The sequence below is a fragment of the Protopterus annectens genome, chromosome 5.part0, assembly GCF_019279795.1.
Source record: "Protopterus annectens isolate FY-2018-M chromosome 5.part0, PAN1.0, whole genome shotgun sequence".
Taxonomy (NCBI): domain Eukaryota; kingdom Metazoa; phylum Chordata; order Ceratodontiformes; family Protopteridae; genus Protopterus; species Protopterus annectens.
Genome location: NC_056735.1, coordinates 1,702,296,868 through 1,702,317,906, shown reverse-complemented (window position 1 = coordinate 1,702,317,906; position 21,039 = coordinate 1,702,296,868). Strand labels below are relative to the sequence as shown.

General features: G+C 42.9%; 1 protein-coding gene across 1 annotated transcript in view; it reads left to right on the top strand.

The window, feature by feature from the left end:
• Positions 1 to 19,824, top strand: part of WARS2 (tryptophanyl tRNA synthetase 2, mitochondrial) — a 291,282-nt gene extending 271,458 nt beyond the window's left edge. The window contains exon 6 of the mRNA XM_044071488.1: positions 18,916 to 19,824. Within this exon, the coding sequence (XP_043927423.1) occupies positions 18,916 to 19,364 (449 nt within the window). The 3' untranslated portion in view covers positions 19,365 to 19,824. The remainder of the gene's footprint in view (positions 1 to 18,915) is intronic.
• The last annotated feature ends 1,215 nt before the right edge of the window (positions 19,825 to 21,039 follow it).

Below are 21,039 nucleotides of genomic sequence, written 5' to 3'. Positions count from 1 at the left end.
TCTCTTTGGGAAGACAATATGCAACCCATTGGTCCAGAGCGAGGAGGACTGGAAGACCTTGTCTGCTGTCAGAATCTGCTTGTCAACCCTTCAACAAACCGTTTTCCAGGAGTCAGCAAGGGGTGAAGATGTAGTTCCGGAAGTCTCTGGGTTATTCCCAAGATGTTCAGGACTCTGCCTTCCCCCCCCAGAGGCAGAAGGGGATTTTGAGAGACCCTCATGGCAGATGGGGTCTGAGGCACCAAAGGTCTCCCAGATTCCTTCTCAGACAGGACCCACACAGCAGTCCTGAAGGTTTGCCCAGCTGCTCGTCTTTTCAGGCATTTGGGGGTTGACTCACTACACCCAACAACCTGGGAGTCTATCACAGACTATTGGGTGTTGCAGATCATATCCAGAGGATTTTCAATTTCCCTTCACTCAAATGCCACTCCCACCCAAACACCACCGTGCAAAGGGCAGATGCAGCAGTGGAAATTTCCAGGCTGCTCGAAAAGTGAGTCTTCCAGCCTGTCCCCCCAGATCACTCCGGATTAGGTATCTATTACAGATTCTTTTTAGTGCCAAAGAAAATGGGGGACTTGAGACCAGTCCTGGGTCTTTCAACCCTAAACCTGTCAAGTTGCCAAGATGAAATTCTGGGTGGTCACACCCAATCTGTCATGCCCTTCCTGCAGGAGAACGACTGGATGTGCTCGTTGGACCTCCAGGATGTGTACTATGGCATCAAAATGGACAGATGCTCTCTGAGGTTCCTCTGCTTCTATCTGGGAGCCAATCAGTTCATAGTGCTATCCTTTGGTCTCACCACAGCCCCCAGGTTGCTCACCAATGTGATGGTGATGGTAGCAGCTCACCTGCAGCTGCAGGGTTTCCAGGTCTTTCCCTACCTGGACAATTAGCTCCTTTCTGCTCATCCAGGCCTCGACTCTGCCAAGTCAGGGATTTCCTTCTGCAGACCGCCCACCAGTTGGGCATCACCATAAATCTAAAGTCCCTGTTAACCTGGTTCAAGTTCTGGACTTCATTGGAGCTTGGTTAGATGCCATTCAGACCAGGGTTTTTCTAATTCCAGACAGACTTCAATCCCTCAAGCATCATGTCTTGTGTGCATTCTTCAGGCTCAATTTCCCCCAGCGAATCTGTCCTATGGGCACTGGAGTCCATGACAGCCACGATCGCCCTCCTTCCCACGGCTCAGTTGCACTTGAGGGTGCTCCAATGGATTCTAGTGGTCTAGTGGTCATTACTAGATCTACCCATTATTCCATCCCGTTCACTTGTCCGGAGCCTGCAGGAATTCTCTCCTCTGGTGGATTCAATCCCGGGACCTTCATCGGGGTCACCTGTTTATACTTCCAACCTCTGACCACAGACTCCTCCCTACTCAGGGGGGCATTGCTTGGGAAAGCTGTCTAGTCGCATGGTCTTCCTGGAGACACAGTTGCATACCAACTTCTTGAAAATGAGGGTGGTACTATTGGCGTTGCAAGCTCTTCATGCCAGTCTTCCCCTAGGGACGATTGCCATCCAGATGGACATGTCTGTAGTCTGGTACATCAACAAACAGGGGGGAACCAGGTTTTATCCCCTTTTGTCACAAAGCCGTGGGAGTGGGTGATCGCCACTGGTGGTTTTCTGGTGGCAATGCACATTCCAGGGAGGTCCAACATTCTAGTGGACAGGCACAGCAGGTCTATCCTGATGCTTTTTGAGTCGTCTGTGAATCCTTCAGTAGCAAAACAGATCTAAAGTGGGGTCAGCCTTGCTGTGATCTCTTTGCCTCTCCTTCCAACACGAAGTGCAGGGAGTTTTTCGCTCTAAACCCCTCACCAATGGAGGCCCCCTGAGATGCTCTCGTTCATGCTTGGCCCTCCAGTCTTCTGTATGCTTATCCTCCATTTTCTCTGATTCCAAAGTTCCTTCAGAAAGCACAACGGCTGTAGAGCTCCGTCATACTGATTGCCCCATTCTGTCCTCGCCAAGTATGGTTCCCCTCTCTGTGGTCTCATGTGTCCTCCTTGGACGTTTGATCCGGTTCTGGATCTGATTTCTCATCCCTCAGGGATTCCACACCCAGATCTGGCCAGTCTTGAAGCTTACCACTTGGCTGCTCCAGTTCCCATGATAGGACTTCTGGCCTATCTTTTCCAGTTAAGAAGATATTGGTAGCAGGTCAAATCTTCACTAGGAAGATTTATTTTAGTAAGTGGAAATGTTTTCGATTTGGGCGTCTCTGTGTGACTTGGATCCCTTTACCATCCCAGTTAGTTTCTAGGAGGTGTTTTTCAATAGGATGCCAGCTTTTCTATGGTTAAAGTTCAACTGACAGCTATATCCAACGTCCATGTAGAAGATAATGCATCTTCCCTGGCTTCTAAGCTTCGTAAAGCCTTTTTGAAAGGTACCTTTCTACTTGGGCCTCCAAGGACCCAATGCCACCTTGGGAACTTACTCTGGTCCTTCAAGCCTTAGTTTCTTCCCCCTTTGAACCCGCAGCTTTGGTGGATCTGCATTTCTTTTCTTGAGACTGCCTTCTGGATTGCTATTACTTCAGCCAAAAGAGTTTAGGAGCTCCAAGCCTTATTGGTTAAGCCTCCTTATATAGTCTTCCATAGAGACAGGGTGTCCTTGCACATTAATCCTTCTTTCCTTCCAAAAGTGGCATCTGTTTTCTTTCCAAATTTTCAGAATAAGGGAGCGTATAAATTGTACCTGTTGGACGTTCATAGGCAATTATATTTTTACTTGCACAGAACAAAAGTCCTTTCGTAAGTCTGATCAACTATTTCCTACTCTTAAGCCCTTTTTAGGGGAACCAGTATTGAAGGTCACCATTGCTCATTGGATCTCTCGGTGCATAGTTCTGACGTGTTCAGCCAAAGGATCATCCCAAGTCTAGATTAATTCTACTAGATCTATGGCTGCTTCAGCTGCCGTCTGATCCAGAGTTTCTTTGGATGTTGTTTGCTCTGCAGCTACTTGGGCATCTTTTCATACTTTCATCTCCCACTACAAGTTGGATCTTCTGTCCAGAAGCAGAGCATCCTTTGGCTCCACCGTGCTCTGGAATATCCTTCCATGAGGGCCTCCCAAGAGTTTGGTAGCTGGGGACTCTGTCCCACAAGTTGAAGAGCAAATGAAAACCACTTCAGATAAGTGATGTACTCACCGTAACGTTCTGAGTTGTTGCTTTCAATTTGTCATCAACTGTCCCTCCTTCCCCCTGCCTTAAGTGGGTTATGTGGTTGACTGGCCGGAAGAGACCTAGCCTTTACTTTGGCACAACTCACACTTTCCTGTGGTGCTCTCTGGGTATTTTTGGCCAAGGGGTGAAGCCTTGAGTCCAGTTGGGATGCTATGGTTGGCAGCAAACTCTATCTGAGAGGAGGAGGGAGATGGTGGCATTATGGGTAGGGGAGGAGCTTGGAGCTCTGATCCGATGCTGGAAAATGCAGCAGAGTTGGATCCATCCTGAATCAGTGTCCCACAGGTTGACAAATGAAAAGCAACTCCGCTGGAACCATATGGTGAGTACACAACATTTTTTTTTCTGGTAGGTTAACCCAGAGGATCTCAAAGTTTGAAGGTCTCAAGTGTAGAGAGCCATGCACAAAGTTTTTAAGAGACAGGGTGACCCTTTAGAATTTAACATTTCTTTGTGTGAAAGTAAGATCCAGTTTGTGACTTAATCATGCCACATTGCTGCCTGTTTTCTGTACCATTCATTTAAAAAAAGTTATTTGACTTGCTGAAAGTTCATAAGAATAAAGAATGTCAAAATCTGATCATCTCTGCTAGTGACTAATATTCTACATTACCTTTAAGAGAAAAATGGGAAAGCTAAGAAGGGCTAAGGCCACTGTGGCAAGGCAAGTAGCCACAGCAGCAGCCTTCTGTACAAATGTATCAGCCAGAGTGGTTGTAAAGCAGCCTCCTGAACCACTCTACATATTGAAATTTTGGTCCAGTAGAAGAGCAGGATTTGTTGCAATCCTGCAAGGTATGTTGTACCTGCCACCTCATTGTGCCCATTAGCAGTAAATGTTCATGAAGCAGGATCACTGCTGCAGTATAAGCTTCCACCTCTCTTTCCTGGGTAGTAGCCATCTCTTCAATGCCTTGAGTGGCCAGGCAGTGAACTGGTCTGTACTAGATTGTACTGACCTTCCCAGTAGGGTACCTTCCATAGTTTCTCAGAGACCTTCTACTTCTAACATTTCTAAAAATATCCTGATTGTACATCCAGTGGGACCACTTTGTCCCTAGCTATAGCACACTAAATAGCCTTCCCAGCAACAACAGGACGTGAAAGTAATACAGGCTGTTGCCCTTTTTAATTCGTATGTTGGGCCATCTTGTGCTAGAGGGGTGTGTTCAGCTGGGCTGAGGGATGCCCATAAAGCAGTGGAAGTCAGACCAGAAAGGCAATCTACAGCCTACAGCAGTGGTTCTTCCTTTAAAAGTAGTACAGTTGAGTGTATAAATCTTAATTGTAGATGTTCAACTAGGATCACTCCTGCAGCACACATTCCCACCTTCCTTCCCTTGGTTACTAGCCATCTGTTCTGCCATGGGTGGTCGGGAGCTGAAGTGGCCAGAGGTACACTGTATTGACCTTGGCTTTGATATTTCCTCCATAATTCCTCAGAGCACCCTACAGACTAGGAATCTTAACAGAATTGAAATAGCTCTTCTGGAAGACTCCCTTCCTACTAGCTATCACCTCAGCCAGAAGGGTTTCAGAACTTCAGGCATTCATGGCTGTTGAGTCCATCATTTTCCATGCAGACAGGGTCTCCCTGAGGACTAACCCTACCTTTATGCCAAGGTGGTATCTGATGTGACCCTCAACCAGGCCATACACCTACCCACCTTCTTTCCCAACCCTCAAAACAAGGGGGAAAGAATTCTGCACTTGCTGGACATGAACAGACAACTCTGATACTATCTGGACTGTACTAAACCCTTCAGAAAAACAGACCCGCTGCTTGTCAGCTTTGCCCCAGGGCCAGAGGGGAAGCCCATTTCCAAGCAATTTCCAAATGGATATTACACTGTATCCATTTCTGCTACAGACTACATGGGGGAACCCCCCCAAGTCTATTCTTACCCATTCCACTAGGGCAGCCTCCACTTCCACTAGGGCAGCCTCCACTTCCACAGCCTTCCTCAGAGGAGTCTCCACCAGGGACATCTTGGAAGCTGCCACCTGGACCTCTGTCCATACCTTTACAAAGCATTACCACCTATCTCTTTTTTTCCTAAGTCTAGGGCTAGGTTTGCCTCTGCAGTTCTGCAGGGCTTGCTGACCCATGCCTAGGGCTCTAACCTATTCTTCCACCCCTCTCCTCAGCTTTGGGAATCCTCCCACAGGTGATGACTGGAACAGTGAAACATGAATATAGTACAGTTGTGTACACTTGCCATAAATGTAGATGTTAGTGTATTCACTGTTGCAGTCCTGGTTTCCCTTCCCCCTTGTATCCTCTTCCCCTAGGGGGACATAAGCTTCCCACGGTGGTGTTTAGCCACCAGGACCACTTTACCTTATTTCCTTGTGCTTCTGAATGGTTAGGGCAAGAAAAACTGATGTAATGACGTCTGCTGCCTTGCTTTATAGCACTGACAACCTGACTCTGGTATTCAGAGGGCTACAGGTAACCCACAGGTGCTGACTGCAAAAGTGAATACACTCTAACATTTTATGGTAAGTGTACACAACTGTACTTTAAAACTTTCAGTGCCCAAGTGCTGTAGCCAGTTACTGTGACTTAACTCTGTAGCCTTTAGTATCTTTGACAAAATTGCACAATCACATTGTGTGTATGCATGTGTGTATTTTGTGGCAAGAAAAGAAACTTAGACAACCAGTGAGGCCATTTATTGGTGGAACACAAGTGTTGCGAAGTGCATCAGATTACTGGAGTAACGTGCTGTGCAGTGTGCAGGAACTGAATATTGAGACGAGTGAGCTGGGTTAGTTCTACGGAAGAAAGTTATACAAGTAGAAATTGTTTTTTCTGATGACTGCAGGAATGCCTGCTGAAATGAAATAACATCCAGGAAGGATTGAGATGATACTGTTGAGTAAAAGGGTAGCTCGCACATAGTCATAGGTATCCGCTACACCCTAGTAGCTGTTGAGCAGTAAGCTGCAGTAACAACATCCGTTTGTTTAAAGTACAATTTTGGTTCCAGAATGTGTGGGAAGAATAAGAGGGCAGACACGTTTTACTGTAACATTAGCATCACTGGTTTTCTACTGAGTAAAGTAAGACTCTAGCGAGGATGGGATGAGTGCTGTCTCCCAGAGTGTTCCTCTGTTAAGTGGTCTATATTTGAGGTAAGAAATGTTCATGCAGTTATTTTCGGCTAGTCTTAATTGAAATATTAAGGAGTTTGCCACTGGTATGAACTTACCTGTACCCTCAGAGCTGGATTATTTCTGGTAGGTGATAATGCAGTGTGCATTTGCAGGTGTGTGCTCTGGTCAGTCTTATGGACCTTGGGAAGTTAGCAGTAATTTTTTTGTCTGCACCAAAAGAGGTCACTTGGGTGAACCTGACCAGCTTTTTCCAGTATGGACACAAAAATGCTCCTTCAAAACCTAACTTTGGCAAACATGGATATCCTGCCCAGTAATTTGAGGAGGCTGGGACTTGCTTTAAATTCATATAGAGGGAATGGGGTCATCTGAAGCGGAGAATAATTAAGTACTTGCAAAAAGCCTTTATGCAAACCTTTTACAGGAATCAAGTCTGCTAGAGCTCTTGGTCTGGCGTTGGCCTTCATACTGAGGTGTGAGACTAAGAAAGAGAAGTGGAAATGGCAGACTGAGGTATTGTGTGTTCATCCCCACCGGTTTGCCAATCACCCTTTCTTTTAGAGAAATTGCATATCTGGTTGGAAGGACTGTAACTGCATTAGTAATTCATTCATGCACACTCGTCCTAACCCGTTCCCCTCCTCTGGCTCAACATCCTTCCCCTAAGCACCAACCTTGTCCTGTATGTTGAGTAGGTAAGCACTTTATGTTGATGTCCTTCAAGGATGCATATGCAGTCCTTACAAATGGGTTGTCCTGTCGTCAGGCAGCCCTTCGTTCGGCCGGATTCCAAAGTCTGGGTCTGGCCTCGGCTGGTGTCGCACTTCACCCGACGTCATAGCTGCAGTTCTTCGGGTATAAAGGCATCAGCCAACGCCATTTTCCTCAGTCTTTCTTGCCGCGTGGCGCCCGAAGCAGAAGCTGTTCGCAAGTGCCGGTCGGTCAGATCCAGAGATTACTACTACCGAATACTACTTCGAAGACTTCTAAAAGCTAAGTACCCCGTTGGGGACTCTTTCTTGCCTCAGCGATGTCAGAAAAAGTGAATAACTGTTTAACTTGTGGGAAACAAATACCTCATAAAGATTTCCACTCTTACTGCTTACCTTGTTTAGGCCCAGACCACGACATAGCAGCTTGTTTAGCCTGTGCTTCTTTCAACCGACGGACGCTTAGACGCTTAGGCGTCGGTCGGAGTTGCTGAACAGTTTTTCGGCTCAGATTTTGCGTACATAATGCCGCCGGATCCTCCGACTTCTCAAGTTATTAAGAAGCGAAAAGGACCGACACTCGCGGTCCGCGGTTCGACGAAACCGTTAAGCAAACCGCGAGTGTCTCTGTTTCGGCCGAAACCGAGCAAACAGTTCTATCTTCAGCCGAATCCATGACTACTACCGAGGCCCCTTCTACCCTGGTTGAATCGGCCTCTGAAATTCAGCCGGCTACTGTGGTTTCACAAGAATTATCGGACACCATCCCTTTGGATGTTTCAACCCTTGCACGTGGTGCTGCTAGGCCGCCTGCAGCCATGTCCATAAAGGCCTTTGCCAGGGCTAAAGCAGCCAAAACTTCTAAATCTGTGCCTGTTAAACCCCCCTCTCACAGGCCCAGTTCCAGCTCCCAAATGCTCACTCTGGCAGAGGATCTCATCTCTTTAATAAGGGGATCCCAATCTCATCCAGACAGGGCCTCTCAACCTCCTCCAGAAAAGAGACCTAGAGCAGAGCCCCCTGAGCCACTGTCCTCAGATGATTCTTCTGATGATACAGACAATACAGACCATCCAGAGGCTCCTTTTTCTACTTATGAAGACTCCGATGCTGAGGAATCGATTCCTTCTGCCTCTCCACCAGAGGAATTTTCCTTTGGGGAAACCTTACATGCCATGAGAGAGCAATTCCAATGGCAGGGACAAGATTTCTCAGATTCAAGGAAAAGGCTTAGGACTTTTTTGCATTTACCACAACATAGGCCTTTAGCTATACCTCCAGTTCTCCCTGTTGTAGATGATGCATTTAATGATGCTTGCACTGCTCCTGATACTTTGCCTCCAGCCCCTGCTAAGCCCGATAGGTTCTACAGGGTCCCGGACACACATCATCATTTAGTCTCGGGATCTGCAAAAGGAGCCTTGTATATCTCCCAGGGGCCTAAGGCAGTAGCTTCGACCTCAGTTAAAACCCTCTTCCTTCTGAAAGGGAATCCAGGTCCTTAGAGAGATGGGGTAAAAAAGTATACACCTCTGCTACTCTCTCAGCTAGGGCATTGAACTGTCAGTTTCATATGATCCAATACCAGGAGTTTATGCTTGATCAGTTAACTAAGAAGTTGTCCTCTGATGATTCTTTAGATAAGAAATATGTTCTAGAAATGGTGCATATAACATTCAGCAGGTTAGTAACCATTCTTTAAAATGTGGCTATGATGCACTGGAGGCTTCCTTTAGATCAGCCATGACTGGCACAGTTATAAGAAGGCATGCATGGTTGAAAGAACAGGTCTTGCCGGATCATGTTAAAGCAAAACTATTAGATGCTCCTATGGATAAGGTCAGTTTATTTGGTTCTCCTGCTCAACAGGTACTGAAGAAAATGGAAGAGAAGGCAAAATCTGTACAAACAGTGAAAGATTTCTTACAGGTTCAGCCTCCAAGGTTTAGCAGGAGCTGGCCTTCCAAAAATTGGTCCTTTCCAGACTCCTCTAAAACTCAGAGAGGCAGGAACAGGCGTTCAAGAGGCAGAAATCAATCCAGAGGAGGTGCCTACAGGGGACGTCAGTGGCAAGGTAACAACCAGCGAGGCACAGACACAACTACTACCACTGCAACAGGACAATCACAGTGACTTGGCTCTGACACCGCCTACCAGGGAACAAATAGCAGCACCCTTAGGCGGAAAATTAGTCTTATTTTCAAAAAACTGGCACTACATCACAAGAGACAAGTGGATTTTGCAGACTATAGACCAAGGCTACAGGTTTCATTTCCATACTTTACCAGGAAAAAGAGGAATGCCAAACCTACCACCAAATCAAAAGACAGAAGCTCTAAATCAAATAGCTCAATTAGTAAAGATGAGAGCTGTGGAAAGGGTACCATCTATGGAACAAGGAAAGGGATTTTACTCCAGACTATTCCTGGTACCAAGAAAAGAGAAAAATTGGAGGCCTATTCTCGACCTGTCCGCTTTAAACACATTCATTATTGTTCCAAAATTCAAAATGCTGACCCTACAGCAACTTCTTCCCATGCTGGGCAAGGAGTATTGGCTGGTGACTCTAGATCTCAAGGAGGCATACCTGCATGTCCCCATACGACCAAATTGCAGAAGATACCTCAGATTTCTTGCAGGATCAGAGCATTATCAATTCTCAGCATTGCCCTTTGGCTTATCTACTGCCCAGAGTGTTCACGAAATGCCTGGCATCAGTAATCGCTCACTGCAGGCTTCAGGGAATCCAAATATATCCATACCTGGACGACTGCCTGATACAAGCGGACAACAAAAACAAGCTAACACAAGACTTACAAAGAGTCATTAAACACTGCAAGCCCTGGGATATACAGTCAATATAAAGAAATCAAGACTGACACCATCCCAAAGAATAACCTTCTTAGGTGCAGAATTGGACACAGTAAAACAGATGGCATTCCTAACTGCAGAAAAACAAGAACAACTTCCTCTCTACTTCTTGGCATTAACAAAGCAGAACAAACTAACAGCAAGGAAAGTACTGCAGGCCTTGGGCTTCATGGCATCCTGCATAATCCTGGTCCCTCATGCCAGACTGCATATGAGAAAGCTACAGTGGTACCTGAAGAATTTATGGTCTCAACACAGGCACAGCCTAGAAACCGAAATACCACTAATCCCATGCCTGAAACGAGAGTTCCTATGGTGGGCTCAAGCATGCCAGTCAAACCCTGGTTTGCCCTTCCACAGCATTCAACCAAGCCAAACCATCACAACGGACGCCTCAGACCTCAGTTGGGGGGCCCACATGCTGGACAAGTGCATACAAGGTTTATGGACTCAAGATCAGCTGCACCTGCACATAAATCAAAAGGAAATGCTGGCAGTCAAACTAGCAGTCCAGAATTTCAGACCATTCCTCCAAGAAGGGCAGTTGATAAGGACAGACAACACCACAGTCATGTGGTACATCAACAAACAGGGAGGCACTCATTCATACCCTCTATGTCGGATGGCACTGGACCTATGGAATATGGCTCTGAGCTACAACATTCAGTTACAAGCAATTTTTGTACCGGGAAAAGAAAACATCCTAGCAGACATATTAAGCAGAACTACCTCGGATGCTCACGAATGGATGCTACACCCGGACATCTTCAAGGTCATCACAAAGAAATGGGGACTGCCACAAATAGACCTATTCGCATCCCCACTCAATCACCAGCTCAAGAAATTCTGCACAAGGACGTACCACCCACTTGCTTGGAAGGTGGATTCTCTATCCTTCAGTTGGAAAGGCCTGACAGCATATGCATTCCCACCTCTCCCTTTGATGCACAAGGTGCTTTTGAAAATCAAAGAGGAACGTCCAAGGATGAATGAATGAATGAAGGAGGAAGAATGAGTTTGTGTCCCTTAAACCTTTGTTGAAGCTTAGGCATTTAATAGGCTGAGACTGAATGTTTCTTTACTATTGGGCATGTTGCATATATATTCCATCTACATCTTTTCACATCATTGCACACAATATATGTAGTTTTTATACACACAAAAATGTTGTTTGACCTTCATAATTTATATTTTATAATTAATTAACCATTTCATTAAATTTTAATACGGCATGTACAGTTTTTAATTTAATATTACATTATTTAAGTTTTATTTATGAATTTGATTTCAATGAATTTAGAAATTGAATAATTAATTATTTAATGAATTCATTAATTGTTTGTTGTATTTATATGCTGCTTGTTTCACCACACTCTGATGAAGTCATTTAGACGAAACCTAGGTCAGTTGTGGTGAAGTTTGTGAAGTTTGTGAGTTTTTGTTGGATTAAAGCATCATTTGGGTGAGCTTTTGCCTCCGTGAATATTTTCTTCAGTATTATCCTTGGTTCAAATGCATCTACATATCTATCAAAAAAAAAAAGGTGCTAGCAGTTCAAAATGCCCTGACAGCCTTCAAGGACCTACTCCATCCAGGAAAACTACTGATAGACAATACCACGGTCATGTGGTATATAAACAAGCAGGGGGGCACTCATTCTTACCCTCTTTGCAGGTTAGCCATGACTTTGTGGGACACAGCATTGACTTACCAAGTACACCTGCAGGCACAATTCTTGCCAGGAAGGAAAAATACTCTGGCAGACGACCTAAGCAGAATGGATCCCCACGAGTGGCACCTGGATCCACAAGTCTTCAGCGTAACAAGGAAATGGGGATGCCCGGACATAGATCTATTTGCCTCCCCTCACAACTACCAACTAAAAAGATTCTGCACAAGGATTTCACAGACCAGCATGGAAAGTGGATGCCCTATCAGTATACGCATTTCTCCCTCTGCCTCTCCTCCCCAAGGTACTCCTAAAGGTCAGACAGGAGAAGCCAAGGATGATACTAATTGCCCCAGACTGGCCCTGCCAGTACTGGTATCCAATACTAAGGAGCTTGTCTCAATGCCCAGCTTGGACTTTACCTCCTCTACTGTCCCAGCAAAACAATCAGATCCTGCACAGCCAACTCAGGACTTTAAACCTGGCAGCATGGTGGATAATGTAGTCGTACAAAACACACCTCTCAGTAAAGCTGTGATGGATGTCATTTTGGAGGCCAGAAGGCCTAGTACTGGAAAATGGAAGAGATTTTGTGCTTGGAACCAGGCACAAGGAACTGATACATCTGTGCCACATATTCCTCAGATTTTGCAATACTTAACTGAGATGCTGGATAAAGGTTTATCTTTTTCATCTATTAAAATTCATGCCTCTGCCATTTTGGCTCATTACAATACAGAGCCACCAATCTTTTTCTCATCCCTTACTAAAACAGTACCTCAGAGGAGCCAAAAACTTAAGGCCTCCAAGATAATCACCAGTGCCTGCATAGGACCTCAACTATGTCTTGGAAAAACTCACCCTGCCACCTTTTGAGCCAGCTGCTACGGCTGGTATAAAGTTTTTATCTTGGAAAACAGCATCTGCTGCTTGTTTTATACCCCTGACGTCATGGAAGATGTGACAGCATCTGACGCAGAAATCCCAAGACTCTGGTATTCAGGCCGACTGAGGGCTACCTGTAGGCAGATAACCCAAATGTGTTGACTACAACAGTGAATACACCATCTACATTTATGGTAAGTGTACACCACTGTACTTTAAGTGCTTTTGTCCATCCACTTGGACTTCAGAAATGTAGAACAGCAACAACTCATTCCTTAAATACTCACTCAATTAAAACTTAAATGAAAGATGATTACAAATTAATTAGGAGTAATTATCAATAAAGAAAGCCAAAGGCTTAGTATAAGCATGCAATGTGTTCTTTCTGAAAGTCAACGCTTGGAATAGTGTACATAAAAGCTATCCGTTAAAAGCTGTCACAGCAAATACAGACAACACTGGCAATTAAAAAAAAGAACTGTAAAACCAAAACACAAAAATAGTAAGGTGAAGACTTCGGTACCAACAAATATAGTTTGAGTGCTTTCATCCCGCAGTAACCGGACTCTAGAATAATGCCAACACTCCTCTCAGTGTTTTAAATACTATTACCAATAAGCTGATTAATCTTTATGGAACTAATTGATTTAATTGGTTTACTAGTTAAAGAACCACAAATGAAAATGCATATAAACACACAACTGCATAGTAATGTCCACAAAGGTCACAAATGGACCAAAACTGATGTGCAAAAATACTGTAATTAATCCCTCAAAAAGCTTCCTTCATAAGTGGCATTGTCCCTTAATTGCCATTTAAGCTCTAAGGATTCCAGGTAGTCATCGTAGGTCCACCCCTCTGACCTAAATTTACCTGGTCGATAAAACTTAACCATAACCAGGATTCTCCATCAGGTACTTATACAAAGCATTCCTAAGATCTTTTCTACCAGTGTCATAATGCGTTGATAAATCCATTTCCTAAGGCTTATTAACTTGGTCTTTCCTACGTAGACCACCACACAGTTCCCACACTGGGCCAGGTAAACCACTTTGCTACCACTGTAGAATTTACGATGCAATTTTACTACACCCAGTCCCTCAACTACCAAACTAGATGCTGTCCAGAATAAACTGGTTTTGCGCATATTGGCCACTTGATAATCTTCCCTGTGCTTTCTTCAGCTACGCACTGTCCAGTAGTGATTTGACACAAACATCCCTCCTGTATGCCATGGGTTTCAGTCCTGCAGTATCCAAATCATGGTCCACTCTCAAACTTTTCCAGTGGGTTTTCACGATAGTCCTTGATCATAAAAGTTAGTGTTTTAGGTAACTACTAAAGCCTTATTAAATGCCTATGTGGAAGTTTGGTTCTTTGGTTAACAGCATATTGCCCCTTCCAAGCAATGTAACAAAATGCCCCACTCTCCTTTACCTCTTTTAAAAATATTCATAAGAAAATCAGCAGGGTATCCCCTAACTGGAAATGTAAACAACTTATCAGCTTCATTCTTAAACTCTCGGTCATGAGTCACCATTCTAGCTAACCTCACACATTGCCCTTTGACAAGAGCTTTCTTTTGGTACTCAGGATGCATACTTCAAAGTGTAAAAATGAGTAAGAGTATGTAGGTTTTGGATAGATGGTTGACTTGAAACGCCTGTCTCTCATTAATATGGATAGAAAGATCCAAAAAATTGGCTGAACTACCCTGAACATCCATAGTAAATTTTAAAAACGTAGTGGTAGAATGTAGATCCTCATAAAATTCCTCCAACTTTTCCTCACTGTCCATCCAGAAGAAAATATGATCTAAAAGCGTCTGTAATAAGACCCATGACTCAAAAACTAGAACTGGCCACATAGTTCAACTCCTAGTGTGAGAGCACAGCATTAGCAAAAACTGGGGCACGAATTGCCACCATTGCTACTCCTTTCATTTGTCTGAATAGTTGGTTCTGAAAAGTATGGTCGTTCTCCAACACCATAGTCATAAACACCCCAAAGGTGTCTGCTTTGTTCTTATCAATGCCCCCAAAAATGACGTACTCAAAACCATTCAACCCCAATATCATGGGGAATAATGGAGTACAAGTCTTGTATATCAGTAGTAACCATTGTCAAATTCTCTTGACATAAATAAGTAGAAATTCTAGTTTAAAAAAAAATCCCAAGTAAATGGGTTCCTGTCAAAAATACCCTTGGTACAATTGTCAATATATTTGGAAGCCTTGGCATAAACAATTGGACGCATTGGTGGGTCAGTGAGGCTTTTGTGAATTTTAGGGATGCTAAAGATAGTGGGGATTTTTTGTTTCCCGACTAACAAAACTGAACTCCTCCTTGGTAATCTGTTTAAGCAACATCGCTAGCACAAGGGCAGTACTTCTATATGCTATATTTAACTGACCAAACTTCTTTGTATACATCAGAGTACAATAAAGTCCACATCTTGTTCACATAATCAACATCCATGACTACCAGTCCCCCATCTTTATTTGGTTTCATCACTCTTATTTGCTTGTTCCTTGAAATGCTGCTTAATAGTGCCCTCTCATCTTTTAAGATTTGAGTTAGTAGGTAAACTAGCGGGTGACTTTAGGTAGGCCCTAATTTCATTCTCAGTTTTTCTCAAAAGTGAGACAATAGGGTAAGATGGGTGGGTTAAAGACTAACCTTTTTGTTAATGTTACTAGTTTCCTGCCTTAATGCATTCTTAAAATAAAAAGCACAGTTAAGCTTTCTCAAGAAGAGCTTAGACTGTATAAGAAGCTAGTCTATTCTGGCCTTACGGGTAGGCACAAAAGTGAGGCCCCTTTCAAATAGGTCAGCCCAGGAAACTTCAATCTAATGTACTAAAATTAAAAAGCTTAAAATTTCCTTTATTCTCCATGTCTTAAGTCCATCATTGATCCCTTGCCAATTAATTCATCCTGCCTCTCTCCATCTCCCCCTGAGGGGTGAGAGAAGGGTTGTCTGTAATCCGAACCCCCCCCCCCCGGGTGTTCACGTTGCTTCCCTTCTTATCCAACAACTTCTCTGATCTCCTCAAAGGGGGCTGGCCTAAAGGGCACTCAGTTTGATTAACCTCAGCATCTGCTTCAAAGTCATACCCATCAAAATTAGTATCTGATCCCTATTAACATATGACTTTGGGGGAGGGGGAGGCATTCCGTTTATCGTAATCCACCTTGTCCCTTAACTTATTAAATTTCTTATTTTTAATAACCAAAATGTCATTGTCAATCTTGGTAAGCAAAGCATTGTAATGTTCAAGCTTAAACTTAAGTAAATCATTCCACATATTACAATCAGGCTGGTCAATGTCCACATTTAAAACCGTCATTTGTCTATCATGGTCATTAAGGACTTCCAAAAGTTTACAGCCATGACGGTTAAAAAGGGAAATCTACTCATTATGCAAGCTGGAGTCCTTTACAAGTCCTGACTGATATTTCCACAAATGTAAACCTTTAGGGACAATTTACAGCCGCAAACATTCACTCAAATAGCTGCTCTCTAGCTGATGTTTCCTATATTTATGAACAATGTTAAAATACCCCAAGCCGCTTGTCCAAGGAACTATGGGAATAATCCATTACCCCCAAGTTGAGTTCCAAATGAAAGCTGACCTCTAATAGCTCATTGTTACAGTCTGTTTTGCCAGATAGAGTACCATTGGCGTTAACAGGAAGTACCTCCCCATTGGGAAGAAGTGCACTTCTGTGGTCACAACCGATCCTTTATCTTTGCACTGGGGTAATATCCTCCAAACTGGATCCCTGCGATGCAAACAAATTAACATCTCCATTATGCCTGGTCTGTGACACTTTTCCCCCTCAGTCATGTAGTGGCAGTAATTACACCAGACACATCTGGTGGAACCTATCCTGTGTGTTTACCCTTTTCCAGCACTTCCTTAATGTTTTTATGGACCTTATAAACAAAAGTTGGCTCATTAGCCCAGTTTTGGGTAATATTTCTCACCATGGTACTTGCTCCATCATAATTAATGGCCATCCCATGGTGAAAATTACTGTGGTCAGACTATGTACCAGTTTCAACAGGTGGGGTTTACCTGAGAGATGCTGAAACTTTGCCTTTTCCCCATAACATTCTTCTTCTGTATCTGTAGTAATTCCAAGAGGATACCCTCTTGACAAAAACATCCTGGTCATGTTCTCTAACTCCTTCATAAAAAGTTTGTCCTCGGGTGCCATTCTGGCTGCCCTAATGAACTTAACCGTTCACAAAATTCCTCTTGGAATGCATAGGGGTGACTGTTATTGAAGTGAATGGAATGCTTCTTTCCTGACTATACCATGTCTCTGTACCAGGTTAGAAATCAATGTCCAAGGGCTTCCCTGTCCATATAAAAAGTAACTGGCATACAATGACCAGGACGTGGTGAATCTCAAATGGAAAATTAATCATTTTTCTCCCATGTTAACATCACCAGGTTGGCAAAATGGCATAGGCTACCCCATTGCTACATCACTCACTTGTTTATAGTATTCCCCTTCAGAATGTAAAAAGTTGTTGCTCAACACCAAATCCATCAAATCTGCTAACAAATGTTTCTCAGTGTCATAAAGTTGTTCTAAAAAGGCTTTCTCAGAAAAAACTCCAATCCAATGTTATGGGGAATACAAGAGAAAAGATCATCAAGTCAATGGTCAAAGCTTGGTCTTTGAAAAGATCTAAATTCAACTTTACTAGGAAATCCCAGGAGTCACGTAAAATGTTGGTTGTGACTAAGGGGGTTTCAGTTTCCTGTCAACATAAAATGCCACAAGTTTTGAAACCCTGAGCTGCCACAGTAAATCTGTAGGGTGGATCTACTACTTTGTTTTGTAATGCTGAAAACCGAAGGGATCAAGGCATCCCCTATTTTACTGTATTCTACTTGCACACCTCTTCTGTTTTTTATTGAATTGCTGGTGATTTCTGTATTTACAGAGAGCTTTTAATGGATCTTTTTATGTACAATTTTCCAAGCATTGACGTGCAGAACACGGTGCGTGCTCATACTGAGCCTTTGGCTTCAATGTCTTTATTGATAATTTTCTAATTGTTTTGTAATTACCTTTCAATTACATTTTAATTGAGTATTTAAGGAATGAGTTGCTTTGCAATTCTGAAGTCCAAGTAGATGGACAAAAGCGTTTCTTTTGTTACAATAGTGAGTCTTGTTACAATAGTGAGTCTTGGTTATCCACTGTTGTGGACTACGTCAACTTTAATTTTTTTCTAAGTTTTCCAAGTGCCCTTATCAAATTGCAAATGTTTAATGCAAGCATCATGTTGCGTTTCTTTAAAGAGTATTATGGGATCTAGTTGATCCAGTGTAAATCAATACGTCCTATCCTTGACATATTTTCACTTCAGTATCTCATTCCTGAGGAGACTGCCTTATCTACTTGCCATGCTGCTAATAGTGCATGTAACCTTTTTATCCAAAATTGTGGCATTTAGAAAACTCTGCAGTACAGTTCATGCTCTCATGTGAATGTTAACCTGCAGTTTGTACTTTTCCTTGACTGTATCCTAGTAAGTAATGGAAAAAGGAGTGAGGAGAAGGAGTGAGGAGTAAGAATGTCCTAACTTCTGTTGCGCACTCACCCTTAGTTATTTTTCATTGTGTATTTGAATGTTTATTTCTCTTTGCTGTATATCCATAATGACAGAACTGTTTTGAATGCTTCCCCGTCATTAGCTTGACATTTAGCTATAATTTACTGTTACGATGTGTTCCTAAACTTTTGTTGATATTTTAGTAACCTGTTGGTTTTTGGTCGATTCATCCCACCTTTGTTCATGTCAGTTTACACTTGTTTGGCCGTGTCATGTTTAGCTTGTTTAATGGGGTTACCCTTGCCTCATGGCATTTCATTTACATGTCTAGAAATTGTGTTATCTGTATTGTCGTCTTGCTGTTGCATTTCTTCAAGTTACCATGTTTAAGCTGTTAGTATTGTTACTTTTATTTCAGTAATTCAAGTACCTTTCCCTGTTGTAATGATTCTACTTTCTGAATTTAATTGTTCTGGCCTTTTGTGATATTGTTTCTAAACCAATTATCTGAGTAAATCCTACAGATTAGATTTAATGTATCGCCACCCCCTGTTAGAGGTACCTTAAGTGCAATACGGTCATGCTGACACCCGGACTCCACTTAGTTACAGTATGCACTTTTCCTCATGTACATGCTTCTGTTATACACATTGCATTTTGGTTGTCAATACTCCTTCACTTGGTTGAACCACTGTATCTGATGGCCAGTGTACTTGAGATTCTATATTAATTTTCTGTTGACTGCTATACAGTGTTCATTTTCTGTTTCTTGACCGCTAGGTTTTTGAAATTTAAATGATCTGGTAAGTTTTGTGATTGTGCTCTAAAGTTATAAAACTGCTCATTATAAATGTATCTCTTTTTTTTCCCTTTAGATTCAGCTAAAAAAATAAGATCATTACGTGATCCAACATCAAAAATGTCCAAATCTGATGTCCAGCCACTTGCCACAATTAGTATAACTGACAGTCCAGATGATATAATGCTGAAGTTCCGTAAGGCTGTCACAGACTTCACATCAGAGGTGACTTTTGACCCTGAATCCCGTCCAGGAGTTTCAAACTTAATTGCTGTACATGCTGCTGTAACTGGACAGAGTACTGAGGAAATTGTGCACCAGAGTGTGGGACTAGATACAGCGCAGTACAAAGCAGTAGTGGCAGATGCTGTCATTCAGAAACTTGCTCCAATCAGGAGTGAGATTCATCGATTGACATCTGAACGTGGATACTTGTGCAGTATCTTAACCCATGGAGCTGATAGGGCAAAAGAAATGGCATCTCCTGTCTTTCATGATGTTAAGAAATTGATTGGACTTAGTTAGCATACTTTGCAGCCATAAGTGAACATGGAACAGTAATGGAGTTGATCAAGTGCCTAGTAGGACTAAGGAATCAGGCATGTACATTGCTTCTTGCCTGGTGATGACTTGCATTGAAAGTCTACTTCTGTGTACCTGATGGCTTGGTTTTTAACATCTAATGATTAATCCATATGGTAAAAGTTCCTTAATTAATGGACACCCTTTAATTCAGATGGGGGAGACGCTGTTTTTTTTATTGTGCTTAGAACGTGATTCTGTTTAAACTGCATCATTTTTCAGGGAAGTTGTGGATTTCTAGTGATAGGTTAAAGCTGAAAATGTGAGCTAGTATTTATTTTAGTCTGTTTTGTAGTCTGCACAACTGTTTTTAGTTTTTTTTTAATTGGCTTGTTTTTATTTGCACATTTAAGATTACTTTTGGGAGTTGGTTGCAATGGGTATTAAGGAAAGTGCATAAATATCTCTTGTATTTGTAATTATTTATGCATAATTTGCACTTCCATGTGGTTACATATTCTGCGTGTTAAAAGCATTTGCCAGAAGATCTCATCACAGAAGATAAGTTCAGTGTTCATAAGTGCTCATAGGCAAGTACTAGGCTAGCTACTCTTGTGGGCCATTTTAAGCCTAGCCAGTTTCCCTCAAAGGTGAGCATCCAACCATGTATCTTGTGTGTGTGTGTGTGTGTGTGTGGTGAACACCTCAACCACCAACTCCCCAACAAGATTTGGATGCAGGAAGAACCTAATTTTGTGCATTGCTTCTTGTACCTCTCAGAACAGTACATTTATGCTTTCAGCATGTTTAAAGTGAATGTCCCAGTATTGGCCATATTAGATATCACCCATCTGATGATGGTTATGCACAGTTCGGCATACCAAGTAAATACTAAATTGCGTTTCATGTGCATTTACGGTTGTGTGACTGTATGATTTTGAGTACCTTGACCTAAGTGGGTGAACATTGGCCTCACCCGAGTATTTAATTTGATAAGATTGTGTATATCCTGTTTGCAGTAGCATCAGGTGCTGCACTTTGCTGGCAGTGTCTTAGATGCGGGATTAATTCTGGCACAGAATCCATGGTTTTACATTCCAGAGGTGTGTGTACTACAAATTGAGAGACGTGCTATTTAAGCAGAGCATGCCGAATGTGGGAAGAGTATTTAGCGATTTGACACCATAACACTGTGTTCATTGTTTGATACTGTGCTATCTACTGTATACTCGGAACATGTACTGTTATGTTGTCCTATCTCGCCGTAATTCTTGCTGGTTGGGTTTGGAGCCGAGCATCGGTTCTGACTCTGCCTAATACTAAAGCACGAGAGCTTCCATTGACTCGAAGTGACCCCTATCCCATGATGCACTGGGTAAGATACCCAGATCTCGTTTGCCGCTCAAGTGACCGGGATGTCTTCTGGCTGGCTTGTTGGCCGAGTAGATTTTAATTACATATTTAACAGTTTTTCTATCTCTAATTGTGTGATAGACTTGGCTAAAACCCCTTTTACTGTTTAGTGCGTTGTTTTCCCTATTGTTTCCCTGAGGGATCCGTTTTAGAGGGATCTTGGCAACTCTGTTAACTTGTAGGGCTGCTCCCCTTCCCTGTGCTTTTACCTTCCCGTGGAGATTGTTCATCTTGGAGGATTCTCCACTGCTGGATTGTGTATAGG